Source organism: Salmo salar, chromosome ssa13 (assembly GCF_905237065.1).
Source record: "Salmo salar chromosome ssa13, Ssal_v3.1, whole genome shotgun sequence".
NCBI lineage: Eukaryota > Metazoa > Chordata > Actinopteri > Salmoniformes > Salmonidae > Salmo > Salmo salar.
This window is the reverse complement of record NC_059454.1, coordinates 60,498,026-60,517,091: the sequence shown is the minus strand read 5'-3', so window position 1 is coordinate 60,517,091 and position 19,066 is coordinate 60,498,026. Positions and strand designations below refer to the sequence as shown.

Here is a 19,066-nt window from a genome sequence, read left to right as displayed (position 1 = left end):
TGGGGCGGGCCATTCTATTCTATTGGTCCAGTGTAATTAAGGGGCCTTGCCCGAACCATGAAACCCCCGCCACACCACCAAACTTTACAGTTGGCACTATGTAGTCGGGCAGGTAGTGTTCTCCTGGCATCTGCCAAACCCAGATTCGTCCGTCGGACTGCCAGATGGTGAAGAGTGATTCATCACGCCAAAGAACACGTGTCCACTGCTCAACAGGACAATGACCCAACACACCTCCAGGCTGTGTAAGGGCTATTTGACCAAGAAGGAGAGTGATGGAGTACGGCATCAGATGACCTGGCCTCCACAATCACCCGACCTCAACCCAATTGAAATGGTTTGGGATGAGTTGGACCACAGAGTGAAGGAAAAGCAGCCAACAAGTGCTCTGCATGTGGGAGTCCTTCAAATCTGTTGGAAAAGCATTCCAGGTGAAGCTGGTTGAGAGAATGCCAAGAGTGTGCAAAGCTGTCATTAAGGTGGCTACCTTGAAGAAACTAAAATATAAAATATACTTTGATTTGTTTAACACTTTTATGGTTACTACATGATTCCATATGTGTTATATCATAGTTTCGATGTATTCACTATTATACTACAATGTAAAAAAACTTTTGAATGAGTAGGTGTCCAAACTTTTTACTGGTACTGTATAGTGTGTCGAGCAAGTGAAAGTTGCAAATATTGTGTCAACTGTTACGACAAGGGATTAGCTAAATGAAATCCAACTGATGCCATTATGTGAAGATGCACACAAGTGAAAAAAACGGAAAAAAATGCACTATTTTTGACTGCTGTCATAGACACTTTTGTTCATTATAATACCATTAATGCTTCTGTGCCGAGTTTCACGATTTATCAAGGCCACTTAGCACTTATGATGTTTCGGTCTGGCCAATCTACCATAAAGGCCTGATTGGTGGAGTGCTGCAGAGATGGTTGTCCATCTGGAAGGTTCTCCCATCTCTACAGAGGAACTCTAGAGCTCGAAGACCCTTCTCTGACCATGGCCCATCTCCCCTGATTGCTCAGTTTGGACGGGCAGCCAGCACTAGGAAGTGTCTTGGTGGTTCCAACCTCTTCCACTTAAGAATGATGGAGGCCGCTGTGTTCTTGGGGATCTTGAATGCTGCAGAAATGTTTTGGTAACCTTCCCCAGATCTATGCCATGACACAATCCTGTCTACAGACAATTCCTTCGACCTCATCGTTTGTTTTTTGCTCTGACATGCACTGTCAACTGTGGGACCTTATATAGACAGGTTTGAGCCTTTCCAAATCATGTCCAATCAATCGAATGTACCACAGATGGAGTCCAATGAAGTTGTAAAAACAAAGGATCATCAATGGAAACAGGATGCATCTGAGCTCAAATTCGAGTCTCATAGCAAAGGGTCTGAACACTTACAGTTGAAGTCGGAAGTTTATATACACTTAGGTTGGAGTCATTAAAACTCGTTTTTCAACCACTTCACAAATTTCTTGTTAACAAACTATAGTTTTGGCTAGTCGGTTAGGAAATCTACTTTGTGCATGACACAAGTAATTTTTCCAACAATTGTTTACAGACAGACTATTTTACTTATTCACTGTATCACAATTCCAGTGGGTCAGAAGTTTACATACACTAAGTTGACAGTGCCTTTAAACAGCTTGGAAAATTCCAGAAAATTATGTCATGGCTTTAGAAGCTTCTGATAGGCTAATTGACATAATTTGAGTCAATTGGAGGTGTAGCTGTGGATGCATTTCAAGGCCTACCTTTCAAACTCACTGCCTCTTTGCTCGACATCATGGGAAAATCTAAAGAAAATCAGCCAAGACCTCAGAAAAACAATTGTAGACCTTCACAAGCCCTGGGTCATTCCTTGGGAGCAATTTCCAAACACCTGAAGGTACCACGTTCATCTGTACAAACAACAGTACGCAAGTATAAACACCATGGGACCACGCAGCCGGCATACCGCTTAGGAAGGAGACGCGTTCTGTCTCCTAGAGATGAACGTACTTTGGTGCGAAAAGTGCAAATCATTCCCAAGAACAACAGCAAAGCACCTTGTGAAGATGCTGGAAGAAACCGGTACAAAAGTATCTATATCCACAGTAAAACGAGTACTATATTGACATAACCTGAAAGGCCGATCAGCAAGGAAGAAGCCACTGCTCCAAAACCGGCATAAAAAAGCCAGACTATGGTTTGCAACTGCACATGGGGACAAAGATCGTACTTTTTGGAGAAATGTCCTGAACAAAAAAAGAACTGTTTGGCCATAATGACCATCATTATGTTTGGAGGAAAAAGGGGGAGGCTTGCAAGCCAAACACCATCCCAAATGTGAAGCACGGGGGTGGCAGCAACATGTTGTGGGGGTGCTTTGCTGCAGGAGGGACTGGTGCACTTCACAAAATAGATGGCATCATGGGGATGGAAAACTATGTGGATATATTGAAGCAACATCTCAAGACATCAGTCAGGAAGTTAAAGCTTTGTCGCAAATGGGTCTTCCAAATGGACAATGACCCCAAGCATACTTCCAAAGTTGTGGCAAAATGGCTTAAGGACAACAAAGTCAAGGTATTTGAGTGGCCATCACAAAGCCCTGACCTCAATCCTATAGAAAACTTGTGGGCAGAACTGAAAAAGCATGTGCGAGCAAGGAGGCCTACAAACCTGACTCAGTTACACCAGCTCTGTCAGGAGGAATGGGCCAAAATTCACCCAACCTATTGTGGGAAGCTTGTGGAAGGCTACCCGAAACATTTGACCCAAGTTAAACAATTTAAAGGCAATGCTAACAAATACTAATTGACTGTATGTAAACCTCTGACCTACTGGGAATGTGATGAAAGAAATAAAAGCTGAAATAAATCATTCTCTCTACTATTATTCTGACATTTCACATTCTTAAAATAAAGTGGTGATCCTACCTGACCTAAGACGTGGAATTTTTACTAGGATTAAATGTCAGGAATTGTGAAAAACTGAGTTTAAATGTATTTGGCTAAGGTGTATGTAAACTTCCGAGTTCAACTGTATGTAAATGAGGTATTTCAGTTTTTGATTTGTAATACTGTACATTTGCCAAAATGTCTAAAAACCTGTTTTTGCTTTGTCATTATGGGGTAGTGTGTGTAGATTGAAGAGATTTTTTTTTTATTTAATCCATTTTAGAATAAGGCTGTTACTAATGAAAGTGCTATTTTGTTATTTGAAATAAAATAGAAATCGTATTCTAATGGTACCCAAGGCCTTCAGAAAGACAAGCAAATTATTAGTTTTGTGATAGCATATATTCAATATATTAATTACACTGTTAGAATGTTGCAGTCAGAATGACTGCTTATTAGTTCGTAGGGGGGAGTTAGAATTTTGCAGTCCATCGAGGCCCAGCGGTTGTAGTGTTAAAGAAGGATTTTTAAGCCTTGACTAGAGTTGTCAAAAAGTAGGCTAAATGTGAACAGTTCTAACATTTTTAATATGCGCCTTGGAATTCAATAAGAGGGAAGCACGCGGTTGCATCCCCGATGTGTCTGTCTTCATACACTTCTGCCCTACTTCTTAGCTGAAATGCCTGTGAGAAGGACCCGATCACATGACGGGCATTGACTAATAAGAATTGAGATATGAGAGATCCATGTGAGTGAGAGGTGCTTTGGAGCACGGCAGCCAGGAGAAGGGAATTGTAATGATTATATTCAGCCCAAGGGCACAACGGCGACTTTCGCCGCAAAAGGCATGGATTTTTTAGGGTGCAATACAGCCACACAAGGTGGATGCCACCGGGCAATTCGAGGCCTGGTGATAATATTATCAAGTGCTTGTCAAATTGTGAATGAGAGACTGATGAAATGTGTGCGGCTTGCGCAAGAAACAAAGCAGAGCTCATGCCTTTCATGCAATTAAAAAAATTATAATAATTAGATTCCCATCATGTAGCCTTATAATGTATTAAAAATCAAAACATATAGCTCAAAGTTTGTATCACAACTAAAGTTGCATAAATAACTCCAAATTAAGCATATAGGAGGATCTGTTTTTTTTTTGTCAACCGCTCAACTGCTCAGAAAATAACCATTCTATTTTATTAAGCTATGTTCAATTTTATTTGTCTATAAAATAATAAAAATAATGCCATGGAATTCTAAGCAAATGTTTTCTGCTAAATTAACTAGTGTAGACAACAGCAATATGGCATAGCCATATCAGGGCCTAACATAAGGACAACTCAGAGTATGCTATTCTGTTCTTCTGAAATAGACTACATTTTCTTTATATCATGCTTTTTTAGACCTGTCCAAAATAAATTATGAATTTAGGCTAAAATTAGGTGTAGGCTATATTACATGGATTTAGACTTTTTAAAATGTAGATGTTCTAAAGGTCTACATCAGTGGCTTGTAGGTGTCTGGAAGCAAGGAGATGCTACATTTGTTCATGTTAATTAACAGTAAATTACCGTGAGACCGACAGTTATTTGCTTGACAATGACCGACTGACCAAGTTTCATGACCGCCACAGCCCTGGCCTTAACACAATTGAGACATGGACTGTGTACGTGTGCCATTCAGATGGTAAATGGGTAGGACAAAATATTTACGTGCCTTTGAACAGGGTATGGTAGTAGGTGCCAGGTGCACCGGCTTGAGTGTCAAGAACTGCAACGCTGCTGGGTTTTTCACGCTCAACAATTTCCCTTGTTTATCAAGAATGGTCCACCACCCAAGGAAATCCAGCCAACTTGACAGAACTGTAGGAAGCATTGGTGTCAACAATGGCCAGCATCCCTGTGTAACGCTTGATACCTTGTAGTCCATACCCCGACAAATTGAGGCTGTTCTGAGTGTAGGTGCTAAATGAAAGGCAATACACCCTCATCACTGGAGACAGACATTAATCTATAAAAACGGTGTTCACGTCGATGTTCTTTTCTCCTGCTCTGTCTCCAGCGGGTCTTGTTGCTATGCACGTTGCTAACGAATGAGCGGTCCCTTTCATAACATATTGTGGGAGTGTTACGTGACAGAAACAGACCAGAAATGTGTTAATTAGCCCTTAAAGGAAAATTCCACCCAAAATCTATCTTTTGGTATTTGTTTCATTAGCCCATTGTTGACATAGTCCCAAAATGTTTTGCTTGTCGGCAATCAAGTTCTCAAGATAACTAACTTTAAAAACACAGAAATCATCCCGTATGATGCATTTTGCATCATATTAATCAAAATGCATCATATGGGAATGATTTCTGTATTGTTAAAGTTAGGTATCTTGAGAACTTGATTGCTGACAAGCAAAACATTTTGGGACTATGTCAACAATGGACTAATGAAACAAATCGTTATTGGGTGGAATTTTCCTTTAACTCACAGTCACAATTCTTCATACTTCTTTGATCGAAGAGGACCAACACCTGTCCACAGGCAATCCACTCTATAGGAACCCACTGAGAAGTGCCCCTATGGGGAAGGAAAGGAACGGGAAAGAGGGATATCTTGACTAGTCAATTGTACAACTGAATGCATTCAACTGAATTATGTTTTCCGCATTTAACCCAACCCCTCTGAATCAGAGAGGTGCGGAGAGGTGCCTTAATCAACATCCACGTCTTTGGCGCCTGGGGAGTAGTGGGTTAACTGCCTTGCTCAGGGGCAGAACGACAGATTTTTACCTTGTCAGCTCGAGGATTCGATCCAGCAACCTTACGGGTTATTGGCCCAACACTCTAACCACTAGGCTACCTGCCGCCCCAGATGCACCATAAGGTAATAGGTACAAGTGCCATGTTGAGTCAGTGGGCAGACAACATCTGGTAGTCCGGGCAGAGCAAAATTCAGTTGGTAATAACAGTAACCAAAAAGCACAATATAGGGCTGAAGGGCTCAATTAAATTCATATCATTTTTACCTACGTATACCTAGTTCCAATTCATTTGAACGAAGACATGAGGGCAGACTAGTTAGTTGACAAAGATATACACAGCATAGCCTATACACAGCATAGCCTAAATACCGCTCGGCAAATTTGATTAAATCTGACCTATTACACTAAGTACTAGGCCTACATCAGATATTTCACTATGGGAGAACCGAACACTAAGGTAGACAGCTCCGCGTTCACCTGAAAATACCTTTTAATCTCTATTTAAAATCAGCTCATTAGCAAGACACAATGCTCTGAATGTTCGAATTCTAGGGCTTACAGAATCAATGAACCTGCCTGGAGGATCACTCAGCAGTAGTAACAGCATGGCTGTTTAATCCAGACAGCAAACACAGAAATCACAGCCCCTGAAGTCTCTCTACTCTCACCTCTCCCTGGCTGGCTCATTTAACCAGTGAGCGTGGCAAATTAAAAAAAGAGCTCCTTGCCAAGCGTCCGCCCGGCTGCCACGCCACTGGGAAGACAGGGAGGAAACCTGTCTACTTAAACACTTCCTACTCCCTGCTCAGCTCAACCATTGTTTCTTGCTGAGGGGTGTATTATTAACTAGGCCTACCCAGCACAAGCCCTCAAGCCACCACTGTTAAAACATGGTAACAGTCAATATGTCGCCAGACCTTTGTCTATAGATGCGAAGTCCACTATATATACAAAAAGGTATGTGGACACCCCTTCAAATGAGTGGATTCGGCTATTTCAGCCACACCCGTTGCTGACAGGTGTATAAATCAAGCACACAGCCATGCAACCTCCATAGACAAACATTGTCAGTACAATGGCCTTACTAAAGAGCTCAGTGACATTTAACGTTGCTACGTCATTGGACGCCACCTTTCCAACAAGTCATTGCCTCAAATATCCGTCCTGCGAGAGCTTCCCCAGTCAACTAAGTGCTGTGATGGAGAAAAGGAAACGTCTAGGAGCAACAACGGCTCAGCCGCGAAGTGGTAGGCCCCACAAGTTCACAGAACGGGACTGCCGAGTGCTGAAGCTGCATATGGCAAGACGCATCATTCACCCAAGCTTCGTCAGAATCGGGCCAGTGCCGTCTGAGAGATCGCTGGTGACTAACGTATGAGCGTACTGGCATACGGAAACAGATCCACAGTCTTCTACCCAATTTCATCGTGGGGGACAACAATCAGGGTGGTCAGGGGATAGAGGACAGGTGGAAGGGTGGCCGTCCTATCGCGTCCGATCAGCAGCAGCAGGGAAGCATCCCAAATGGCATCCTATTCCATTGATAGTGCACTACTTTTGACCAGGGCTCACACGGTCAATCAAAAAGTAGTTCATGATTAAGGGAATAGGGGTTCCAATTGGGATTTGCAACCCAGAAATCCAATCCTCCACTACTCCAATGATTCAGGTTAAGAGGATAGAAATGTATTTCCAATAGCCTGTTAACCCTCCCCTGACACAACCACTCGCACAATTCCCTTTTTGGATCCGACCCTTGTCCCCGAACTTAATTATAACCACCAAAACCACTCAATTAAGACGTCAAGGGATAAATAAAATAGTACCTTCACATGTTTTTTTGTTATTCTCTGTACTGTGGCGTGGGGGGGGACTCAAGCACATTGACAGCGTTGTGTATTGCAGCATATGGAGAGCGGCGATAACCTGATAAGGCCCGGCCCACGCATGTTCCTGCAGTGGCAGGACTCAGGAGGGAGGTCTATAGAGGGGAAATGGGATCGGCAGCAACTGCGTGACAAACACGGACATCACTTAATCTAAAGGCCCCGTAGCTAAGTGGCGGGCCCGAATGAAAGAGGAGCTCTGGACGCATCGATCTGCCGTTTGAGGTTATTAGTGAGCCTTTACCACAGAGGGTGTTTGTGCGGTGTGTGTGTGTGTGTGTCTGTGCGTGTGTTTGTGGTGTGTCTGTGCGTGTGTATGTGTGTGTCTGTGCGTGTGTGTGTCTGTGCGTGTGTATGTGTGTGTCTGTGCGTGTGCATGTCTGTGCGTGTGTGTGTCTGTGCGTGTGTTTGTGGTGTGTCTGTGCGTGTGTATGTGCCCGTTTGTGTCTCAGGGGACCAGTGAGTCTGTCTGCTCTGCTCAGCCTTCCTCTTCATCCTGGTAATTAAATCGGCCATTTGGACCTAGTTAGCTGCCTACCTCTCTCCACTCCACTCTACACAACATACTTTACTGGAGCCTTGCCTGATGTAGCCCCTGATTGTTTTCCTCTGAGCGGATAGTACAGGATGCCCCTGGTCTCAGTCAAACTACATTATGGACAGAGTTGGTGTGAGTGTTACTGAAACATCATTCAGGTATAAAGCCTAACAGACGTAAAGTATCTTTATGGAAAATCTTTTTTTTTTTTTACTAGCACGTGACTTTGCTGATAGCTACATTACTGCGCAAAAATGGACTTACTATAACCGTGACAAGTGGTTGTCTCACCTAGCCATCTTAAGATGGACGCACAACTGTAAGTTGCTCTGGATAAGACTGTCTGCTAAATGACTACATTGCAAATGTAGCCCTTTCACCATCTGCCCAATGGATGACGCAGGATTGTGTAAGTCATGCAGCTGGACAGACAGACAGACCAACACACATACATATCATTATAACAACAAACGACACACACACACACACACTCACATTACACACACATTGTCCCCACCTCCCCGGGCCAGCCACTCACCCTCTCCAGGTCCTGGCGTAGGTGTGTGAACAGCTTGAGGCGTCGGTACAGCACGTCCTGCTCCTGCTGCGCCAGGTTATCTACCTCGTCTCTCTTCAACGTCACCAGAGGACGGTTGAAGTTGGACTTCCTCCTCAGCTTCCAGAACTGGTACAGGAAGTCCACGTGGGCATCCGGCAGGCCCAGGCTCTCCGCCACGTCTTTGGGGTCCACCAGGCGGTAGAACTCGTCCTCCAGCTCCTGTAGCTTCTGTTTGCGCTGGCTGGCCTTCTCCCTCTCTATCTGGTCCCGGTCTGGACGCTCCACAGGCGGCAGCGGCCGCTCTGCCGGCGGCAGCTCGCTGGTCGCTTGGTGGTGGTCTGGCGCAGTTACGGAGGCTCTGTGGTCGTTGCCGTGTCCAGCCCAGTCTGGTTTGCTGCTGGCACCAGCGCTGTTGGCGTGGTTACTGTTGCCGGCCATGGCGTTGTTACTGTTGCCGGGGGCGGTAGTGCTACTGTGCTCCAGGCAGTAGGATTTGAAGCGCACTTCATCGTTCTCTGCCAGGATGGTGCGCATCTCAAGGCCATGGTCAAAGGCGCAGGTCACATGGAAGGCCACAATGCAGGACGGCATGGAGCACTGGGGAGGGAGGGAGGGAGGAAGAGGGAGTGAGAGAGGGAGGGAGGTGAGGAGGAGAGGAAGCAGAAGGGAGTAAAGGAAAGATAACTTTGAAATATGAGTGTCACGTCAAACACCGCTTCAGAGTTGTTAAACACGCATACAGAAGACGGGTAACACAGTCCCGCAATCTGTAGGGGAAACAATAGTTTGTCTCTGATGATGTTGTCTCCACACAAACATGGTAATGACTGCTCCGCAATACTGTCACAACTCCTTCCTCTGCCACCACAGAGAGAAATATGCGTGACAGAGATCCTGTTCAGAGAAATTAGTGTTCTGCTAAATTTCTTCTGTCTGCCTCGATACTGTCTACCCCCAGACAAACAGGAGCTCCGCTAATAAAATCTTGGTTCCTATAAGTATCAGAAGCCACAGAGAACAACAAGGGAACCCTGATCTGTCCGTGCCTCCCGACATTACAACCGCAGTCTAAAAATCAAACCACTGTTGTTGCCTTTCCTCAGGCCTATCCATTTCAGACCTCACCAAAGACTGCCTCTGGGAGAGGTCTCATGAGGGGATGAGGGGAGGATGGGGGATAGCAGTGTTTTCCATGCCATCAGAGAGCAGCAGAACAAGAGGCCCACATTCTCTAAGGGCCTGGGATGACAATGACAGGCCTGCTCAGCTCAGGGTCTGCGCCCCGAACGGTACCCTATTCCCTATCTAGTGCAGTACCTTTGACCGGGGCCCACAAGGACACCCATAGGGCTCTGGTAAAGTACTGCACTATGTAGGGAAATAGGGTGCCATGTGGGACAAAGCCAAGGTGTCCCTGTGGCTGCCTGGGAACTGGCTCTTCTCTGTCGCGCCCTCCCTCCCTCTTTCCCTTTCTTTCGCTCTGTCTACAGAGGTCCAACTCACAGAAGATATCACAGCCCACTTGTCACTCTTGCCCTCTCCTGTGCCCATTCTCTCTCTTTATCCCTCCCTCTCTCTCTCTCTCTCTCTCTCTCTCTCTCTTCCTCTCGCTGTTCTGCAGAGGCCCAACACACTCCCATCACTGAAGCAGAGAGGAGAACTTGTGGCTCTGACTCTCCCTTTCCATGTTTTCTCTGTTCATCACAGTAGAGTATTCCACTTGTCTCAGTGGCTGTCTCTCTCCTGAGGGTTGAGAGCCCATATGGCTTTGTCTGCCACGATGAGGAGAGAGAGATAAGCCAGAACTGGAAATCACTATTCCTCATCTCTTTACCCTGCAGCTTGGTAATGCCCTCAATACCAGTTCCCCACACTGACTCCCATTGTCAGTCCGCTAAACATTAAATGGAAGTAGTTATTTTCAGTCCAAATATATCACACTGTCTGTCTGGTGGATAGTGGATAAAGATACAGTACAAGCTCTGCTGCTTCACTGCACCCTTCCTGGACATATCAACCATAGCCTTAGGGTGCGTCCCAAATGGCACCCTATTCCATATATAGTGCACTTAAGGTGGTGTGTTATGTAGGGGATAGGGTGCCATTTGGGACACTTACTTGTTGATGAGCTGCATTTAAAATAAATGGTGAATATTTGAATATAATAATCCTCCAATAAAACATCAATCATAATTTGTCAGACAGCAATTCACTGAACACACACACACACACACTTAGTTAGTGTAGCCGTTTCAGCTGTTTGGTGTCAAAACGGGCCCAGCTTGCTAACTGGGGATTTGTTCAGTCTTCCGTGAACCACCATAATCCATACACAAGTAAGAGTCTACAGTTAAAATGGCAAGATAATAACGTATGTACATGTAGCTATCTCAATTGTATCAAAAAGTTGTTTTCATTGCTAGATATAGTTCGCTATATGGCTAGCTAGTTAGCTATACAGTTGCATACAGGTACCGTTCTAGTTTGCTTCGTCCCGCAACTAGCCATTGTTTACATGGCTTGCTGAGCTGGCCAGTTGCAGTCTGCTGTTAATTTTGATTGATGATGTGATAATCTTTTTCATGTTTGCCAGTTTGTCATTCATGTTTAACTAGCTAGCTACCGAAAATAACCACTGTGGTGCGAACGCAAATCAAAAACTCTCCTTCCGTGGCCTCCAACTGCTCTTAAACGCAAGTAAAACTAAATGCATGCTATTCAATCGATCACTGCCCACACCTGCTCGCCCGTCCAGCATCACTACTCTGGACTGCTCTGACTTAGAATATGTGGACAACTACAAATACCTAGGTGTCTGGTTAGACTGTAAACTCTCCTTCCATACTCACATCAAACATCTCCAATACAAAATTAAATCTAGAATCGGCTTCCTATATCGCAACAAAGCATCCTTCACTCATGCTGCCAAACATACCCTCGTAAAACTGACTATCCTACCGATCCTCGACTTCGGTGATGTCATCTATAAAATAGCCTCCAACACTCTACTCAACAAACTGGATGCACTCTATCACAGTGCCATCCGTTTTGTCACCAAAGCCCCATACACTACCCACCATTGCGACCTGTACACTCTTGTTGGTTGGCCCTCGCTTCATACTCGTCGCCAAACCCACTGGCTGTAGGTCATCTACAAGTCTCTGCTAGGTAAAGCTCCGCCTTATCTCAGCTCACTGGTCACCATAGCAGCACCCACCTGTAGCACGCGCTCCAGCAGGTATATCTCATTGGTCACCCCCAAAGCCAATTCCTCCTTTGGTTGCCTTTCCTTCCAGTTCTCTGCTGCCAATGACTGGAATCGAACTGCAAAAATCTCTGAAGCTTGCTTTAAACACCAGCTGTCAGAGCAGCTAACAGATCACTGCACCTGTACACAGCCCATCTGCAAACAGCCCATCTATCTACCTACCTCATCCCCATACTGTATTTATTTATTTATCTATCTATCTTGCTCCTTTGCACCCCAGTATCTCTACTTGCACATTCATCTTCTGCACATCTATCACTCCAGTGTTTAATTGCTATATTGTAATTACTTCGCCACCATGGCCTATTTATTGCCTTAACTTACCTCATTTGCACTCACTGTATATAGACTTTTTGTTTTCTATTGTTCTACTGTATTATTGACTGTATGTTTTGTTTATTCCATGTGTAACTCTGTGTTGCTGTACGTGTCGAATTGCTATGCTTTATCTTGGCCAGGTCGTAGTTGCAAATGAGAACTTGTTCTCAACTAGCCTACCTGGCTAAATAAAAGGTGAAATAAAAAATTAGCAAGCTAATCAAACCGCATGTTACGTTATAGGGACATGCTAAGTTGGCTAGCTAGATAGCCACGATGAAATGATAGCTAAATAGCTATATACTGTTTTTTTTCTGCATGTTCAACTAGCTGGCTAGCTAGATGAATACCATTTACATCTAGCCAGTTGGTAATTACAAAGCTAAATGTTTGCTAAATCTAGCTAGTTATCTTGTGTCTTCATTGCCATTATTGGAATGGAAGCAGGTTAAGTGTGCACAGGGCATTTTAATACAGCTGTAGCAGTCAACAGGAAATAACAAGTTATAGGGCATGAATTAATGAATGTTTAAACCCATAAGAGTCTAAGCCCCGTCTAAGCTGGGGGAAGAGTTCTACTAAGCTATATGGAATTGTTTTAAGAAAGTCATACCAAGGATAATTTAGCTATTTGAATATTAAGAGCCCTCGAAAGTGGATATATACACTGCTCAAACACTTAAACAACACAATGTAACTCCAAGTCAATCACACTTCTGTGAAATCAAACTGTCCACTTAGGAAGCAACACTGATTGACAATAAATTTCACATGCTGTTGTGCAAATGGAATAGACAACAGGTGGAAATTATAGGCAATTAGCAAGACACAGACAAGACACAGATAAAGGAGTGGTTCTGCAGGTGGGGACCACAGACCACTTCTCAGTTCCTATGCTTCCTGGCTGATGTTTTGGTCACTTTTGAATGCTGGCGGTGCTTTCACTCTAGTGGTAGCATGAGACGGAGTCTACAACCCACACAAGTGGCTCAGGTAGTGCAGCTCATCCAGGATGGCACATCAATGCGAGCTGTGGCAAGAAGGTTTGCTGTGTCTGTCAGCGTAGTGTCCAGAGCATGGAGGCGCTACCAGGAGACAGGCCAGTACATCAGGAGACGTGGAGGAGGCCGTAGGAGGGCAACAACCCAGCAGCAGGACCGCTACCTCCGCCTTTGTGCAAGGAGGAGCAGGAGGAGCACTGCCAGAGCCCTGCAAAATGACCTCCAGCAGGCCACAAATGTGCATGTGTCTGCTCAAACGGTCAGAAACAGACTCCATGAGGGTGGTATGAGGGCCCGACGTCCACAGGTGGGGGTTGTGCTTACAGCCCAACACCGTGCAGGACGTTTGGCATTTGCCATATAACACCAAGATTGGCAAATTCGCCACTGGCGCCCTGTGCTCTTCACAGATGAAAGCAGGTTCACACTGAGCACGTGACAGACGTGACAGAGTCTGGAGACGCCGTGGAGAACGTTCTGCTGCCTGCAACATCCTCCAGCATGACCGGTTTGGCGGTGGGTCAGTCATGGTGTGGTGTGGCATTTCTTTGGGGGGCCGCACAGCCCTCCATGTGCTCGCCAGAGGTAGCCTGACTGCCATTAGGTACCGAGATGAGATCCTCAGACCCCTTGTGAGACCATATGCTGGTGCGGTTGGCCCTGGGTTCCTCTTAATGCAAGACAATGCTAGACCTCATGTGGCTGGAGTGTGTCAGCAGTTCCTGAAAGAGGAAGGCATTGATGCTATGGGCTGGCCCGCCCGTTCCCCAGACCTGAATCCAATTGAGCACATCTGGGACATCTTGTCTCGCTCCATCCACCAACGCCACGTTGCACCACAGACTGTCCAGGAGTTGGCGGATGCTTTAGTCCAGGTCTGGGAGGAGATCCCTCAGGAGACCATCCGCCACCTCATCAGGAGCATGACCAGGCGTTGTAGGGAGGTCATACAGGCACGTGGAGGCTACACACACTACTGAGCCTCATTTTGACTTGTTTTAAGGACATTACATCAAAGTTGGATCAGCCTGTAGTGTGGTTTTCCACTTTAATTTTGAGTGTGACTCCAAATCCAGACCTCCATGGTTTGATAAATTGGATTTCCATTGATTATTTTTGTGTGATTTTGTTGTCAGCACATTCAACTATGTAAAGAAAGAAATAATCTTATTAAATACTTTTTTCATTCAGATCTAGGATGTGTTGTTTAAGTGTTCCCTTTATTTTTTTGAGCAGTATATATATATATATATATATATATATATATATATATATATATATATATATATATATATTAAAAAAAAGGTGTTTCCATTATTTGATGACAAATTTGTTTTGGCCTTACTGCCAATACAAACACATTGAATAACAGATTCACCACATGAAACAAATCTTTCCTGTTATTTATTTTTGGGACTTTTGTTCTGAAGTGTCAGTCCTACTGTATATCTGAGCGATATAAGAAAGATCAGGAAACATTTATTTATTTTGTACATATATTTAAACCCCTCATTTTTGACACTAAACAGTCACCATATACACTTCCATAAATGTTTTCAATTGGTACCGGGGGACCTTAAGATGAGTCCTGAGGCGTGTGGGAGTCCTAGAGCAAAACAACTGACTTGGATGTGTTCACGAGAGTCTCATCTTTCCATAGAGGCCAAACCATTCGGACGCTACAGACGATTTTCGGGATGTCTCATGGTCTGACAAACACTGCTCTAGCTCTGTCACAGTTCACCACAGATGGGGAGGTGCGACATCGGCGGTTGCGGTGGATTGAGACGCATCCAATGCAAAAAAATATATAATCTCTAGCTGAAACCGACAGATTTTTAATGGAGATTGTTTTATTATGCTAATTTGATTTCCGAGGGCCTATTTTGAGGGAATTTGTCTTTCAGCATAAACCTGCTCTCCGCCACTAGTCAAGAAGATGATCGAGGGTGAACAAGCAACACTTCAGGAAGTTTGTCTTTGTACTTCGAGCTTATTGTTTGGTAGTCAATGAATGTTATTGCTGGTATGCAAGGTTTTAATGTCTTGTCTATTTTTGTCTGCTATCCTCCTTTATAGTTTTAATTGTCTGGAGCCTGGTGTTATTGTGGCCAAGGAGCTTTCACTCAGATGTCACTAGGTTTCAGCTGCTGTGCAATGCGCATGTCCTTCCTCCTTGTCCTGTCAAAGGGCAGGACAGATATACAGAAAATTCTGAAAGTATACAAACTCCTTGACTTTTTCCACATTACGCTACAGCCTTATTCTACAAATGGATCAAATAAAAAATCATCAATCTACACACAATACCCCATAACGACAAAGCAAAAACTGGCTAACATTTTTTGCAAATTTATTCTAAATATAAAACGGAAATATTACATTTACATAAGTATTCAGACCCTTTATGCCGTACTTTGTTGAAGCACCTTTGGCAGCGATTACAGTCTTGAGTGTTCTTGGGTATGACGCTACAAGCTTGGCACACCTGGACTTGGGGAGTTTCTCCTATTCTTCTCTGCAGATCCTCTCAAGCTCTGTCAGGTTGGATAGGGAGCGTCGCTGCACAGCTATTTTCAGGTCTCTCCAGAGATGTTCGATCGGGGTCAATTCCGGGCTCTGGCTGGGCCACTCAAGGACATTCAGAGACTTGTCCCGAAGCCACTCCTGCGTTGTCTTGGCTGTGTGCTTAGGGTCGTTGTCCTGTTGGAAGGTGAACCTTCTCCCCAGTCTGAGGTCCTGAGCGCTCTGGAGCAGGTTTTCATCAAGGATCGCTCTGTACTTTGCTCCGTTCATCTTTCCCTCGATCCTGACTAGTCTCCCAGTCTCTACCGCTGAAAAACAACCACACAGCATGCTGCTGCTACCACCATAGGGATGGTGCCAGGTTTCCTCCAGACGTGATGCTTGGCATTCAGGCCAAAGAATCTTGGTTTCATCAGACCAGAGAATCTTGTTTCACATGGTCCGAGTCCGTTAGGTTCCTTTTGGCAAACTCCAAGCTGGCTGTCATGTCCCTTTTACTGAGGAGTGGCTTCCGTCTGGCCAATCTACCATAAAGGCCTGATTGGCGGAGTGCTGCTGAGATGATTGTCCTTCTGGAAGGTTCTCCCATCTCCACAGAAGAACTCTGGAGCCCTGTCAGAGTGACCATTGGATCTTGGTCACCTCCCTGACCAAGGCACTTCTCCCCCGATTGCTCAGTTTGGCCGGGTGGCCAGCTCTAGGAAGAGTCTTGGTGGTTCCACACTTCTTCCATTTAAGAATGGAGGCCACTGTGTTCTTGGGGAACTTCAACGCTGCAGAAATGTTTTGGTACCCTTCCCCAGATCTGTGCCTTGACACAATCCTGTCTTGGAGCTCTACGGACAATTCCTTTGACCTCATGGCTTGGTTTTTGCTCTGACATGCATGGTCAACTGTGGGACCTTATATAGACAGGTGTGTGCCTTTCCAAATCATGTCCAATCAATTGAATTTACCACAGGTACACTCCGATGTAGAAACATCAAGGATGATCAATGGAAACAGGGTGCACCTGAGCTCAATTTCAAGTCTCATATAAAAGGGTCTGAATACCTTTTTATTTTTAATACATTTGCAAACCTTTCTAAAAACCAGTTTTTCACTTTGTCATAATGGGGTATTATGTGTAGATCGAGGAGGGCTTATTTCTTTTATTTAATACATTTTAGAATAAGGCTGTAACGTAACAAAACGTGGAAAAGGTCAAGGGGTATGAATACTTTCCGAATGTCCAGTATGCTCTCAGGCTAGATTTGTTTGTTCATATCGTAACCTGAACCAAAGTTACTGAAAGGATCTTATGATATAGGCCTAGGTCTAGATATTGTTTTTACCTTGTGGTTTTTGAAGTTTTCCTAAAATGTAGGCTAGCACCTTTAGCACTTTTCTTCGTTTTTTTTAAAGCACTACCTCAGCGCATGGCCACAGTCACATGTGTTCTATTGTGAATTCTTTAAGAGATGGCTGGGTCTAGAGTCTCAGAACGATGCTACATGGGCGTAAACAAAGAGCAGCACAGTAGCTGTTCAATGTGAAAGGTTTTCTTTATTATACAAGAACAGGCAATTTAATACCGTCAATGGTTTGCCTAAAGGGGTAACTTGGTGAGAACAAGAATCCTTTTTGGGAATTTGGTTAAAGTGTTTCTTTTCTAAATACATTTTCCCCCAAGGACTCATGGAGAGCACGTGTGAAAACCACAGCAAAATGTTTGAATGCTTTTTTTCTCCTAAATGGGATTATAAATGTATTAACTTTTAAAGCAGCATTACTTCCCCATGTTTCCTCCAACTACAGTGTATGCTGTGCCATTTTGAAGCTCTGAGTCTATACTCTTATCCAATGCAAAAAACACAATTTTTTTTATTTTTTTAACTTAAGACCGAAAATAGATGGTGGGTCACGTATGTGCTGCTAATGAGAAACTTAAATTAAATTAAAATGAAGAACTCCTTATCACACCTTCATGGCATCTTTAACACCCGCAGGTACATTGAAATGCTAATATGAAAAGGGGGGCTTACGTGTGTGTGTGTGTGTGTGTGTGTGTGTGTGTGTGTGTGTGTGTGTGTGTGCGTGCTTGTGTGTATAGAATGTTGTGTAGAAATGCATACTATTGTGTGTACTGGTGCAGAAAAAGTGGTGTTTTCTGGTAATGTGTCTCACCTGTATGCAGGTGCCTGTGTGTTCTCGACACAGGCTGCAGAACAGGGCCCAGCGGCTGGAGGGGATGTGGGACACCTTGGTAATGGGCTCCATCTTCTCCGGGCAGCCTATACTCACCTAGATAACACACACACACACACACACACACACACACACACACACACACACACACACACACACAGTCAAAACAGATGTGTCTTACAAGACATTAATACAGACAGTAATTCACACAGAACCGTTTTGACAGATGCTCATCAAGCACATTGCTTCACAGACGTTAATACAGCCTTTGAGATTGTAAGTAGTTCTTTCACTGGATGTCACGTTCTCTGCAAAGTCTATATTCCTAGAGCCCAGTGTCATCCCTTGAAGGGCTCTTCCCTTCCGCCCAGCTTCCGACATTCATTCCCCCACATTCATGTTCCTCTCTCTGAAAAGAGTATTTCTGTAAAGGCCTCATCCTTCATGCCCAGGCCCTAATAACTGGCAGACAATCCGGACTTCCTCCATCCCCTCCTCTCCCTGATAGTCCATGAAATGCTGGGTGAATCCTCCCCCATTCTGATTGCAGCCATTGAACCAGGCCTTTCACACAGAGTGGAGGGCTATGCTCTCTCGCTCTACGCAGGCATCACCATCTTCCTTCCCCTCCCAAGCTTTTGTCCTCTCTTGATTAGGATATCCAAGAGTCTTCAACTGTCAAGATGGAGGACTGGGTCTCTTTCCAAGTGTCTTTCTCTGAGTGTGTGTGCGCGCGCTCGCGTTACTTTTCAAAAATCGCTCCTTCCCCTTATTCTGGCTCCAATTAGTTCACATTACCAAAAAGGCAATGAAAAGCTTTCATTTAAAAGTGACAACTGGAAATGAGGAGGAAATCAAGAGCCTGAAGGAAAAGGCGGGAAATTGAAGTTGGCCTTATTTTGGAATAAGGGCGGAGGAGGGAGGGGGTTTGGAATAAGGGCGGAGGAGGGAGGGGGTTTGGAGGGTCGCGGAGGAGGGAGGGGGTTTGGAATAAGGGCGGAGGAGGGAGGGGGTTTGGAGGGTCGCGGAGGAGGGAGGGGGTTTGGAATAAGGGCGGAGGAGGGAGGGGTTTGGAGGGTCGCGGAGGAGGGAGGGGGTTTGGAATAAGGGCGGAGGAGGGAGGGGGTTTGGAGGGTCGCGGAGGA

General features: G+C 44.7%; 1 protein-coding gene across 1 annotated transcript in view; it reads right to left on the bottom strand.

The window, feature by feature from the left end:
• LOC106567530 (protein Jade-1) overlaps positions 1-19,066 on the bottom strand; it is a 150,722-nt gene that overhangs the window by 49,516 nt on the left and 82,140 nt on the right. The window contains exons 9-10 of the mRNA XM_045693416.1: positions 17,901-18,017; positions 8,601-9,218 (exon numbers count right to left, since the gene is read on the bottom strand). Coding sequence (XP_045549372.1) covers positions 8,601-9,218; positions 17,901-18,017 — 735 coding nt within the window. The remainder of the gene's footprint in view (positions 1-8,600; positions 9,219-17,900; positions 18,018-19,066) is intronic.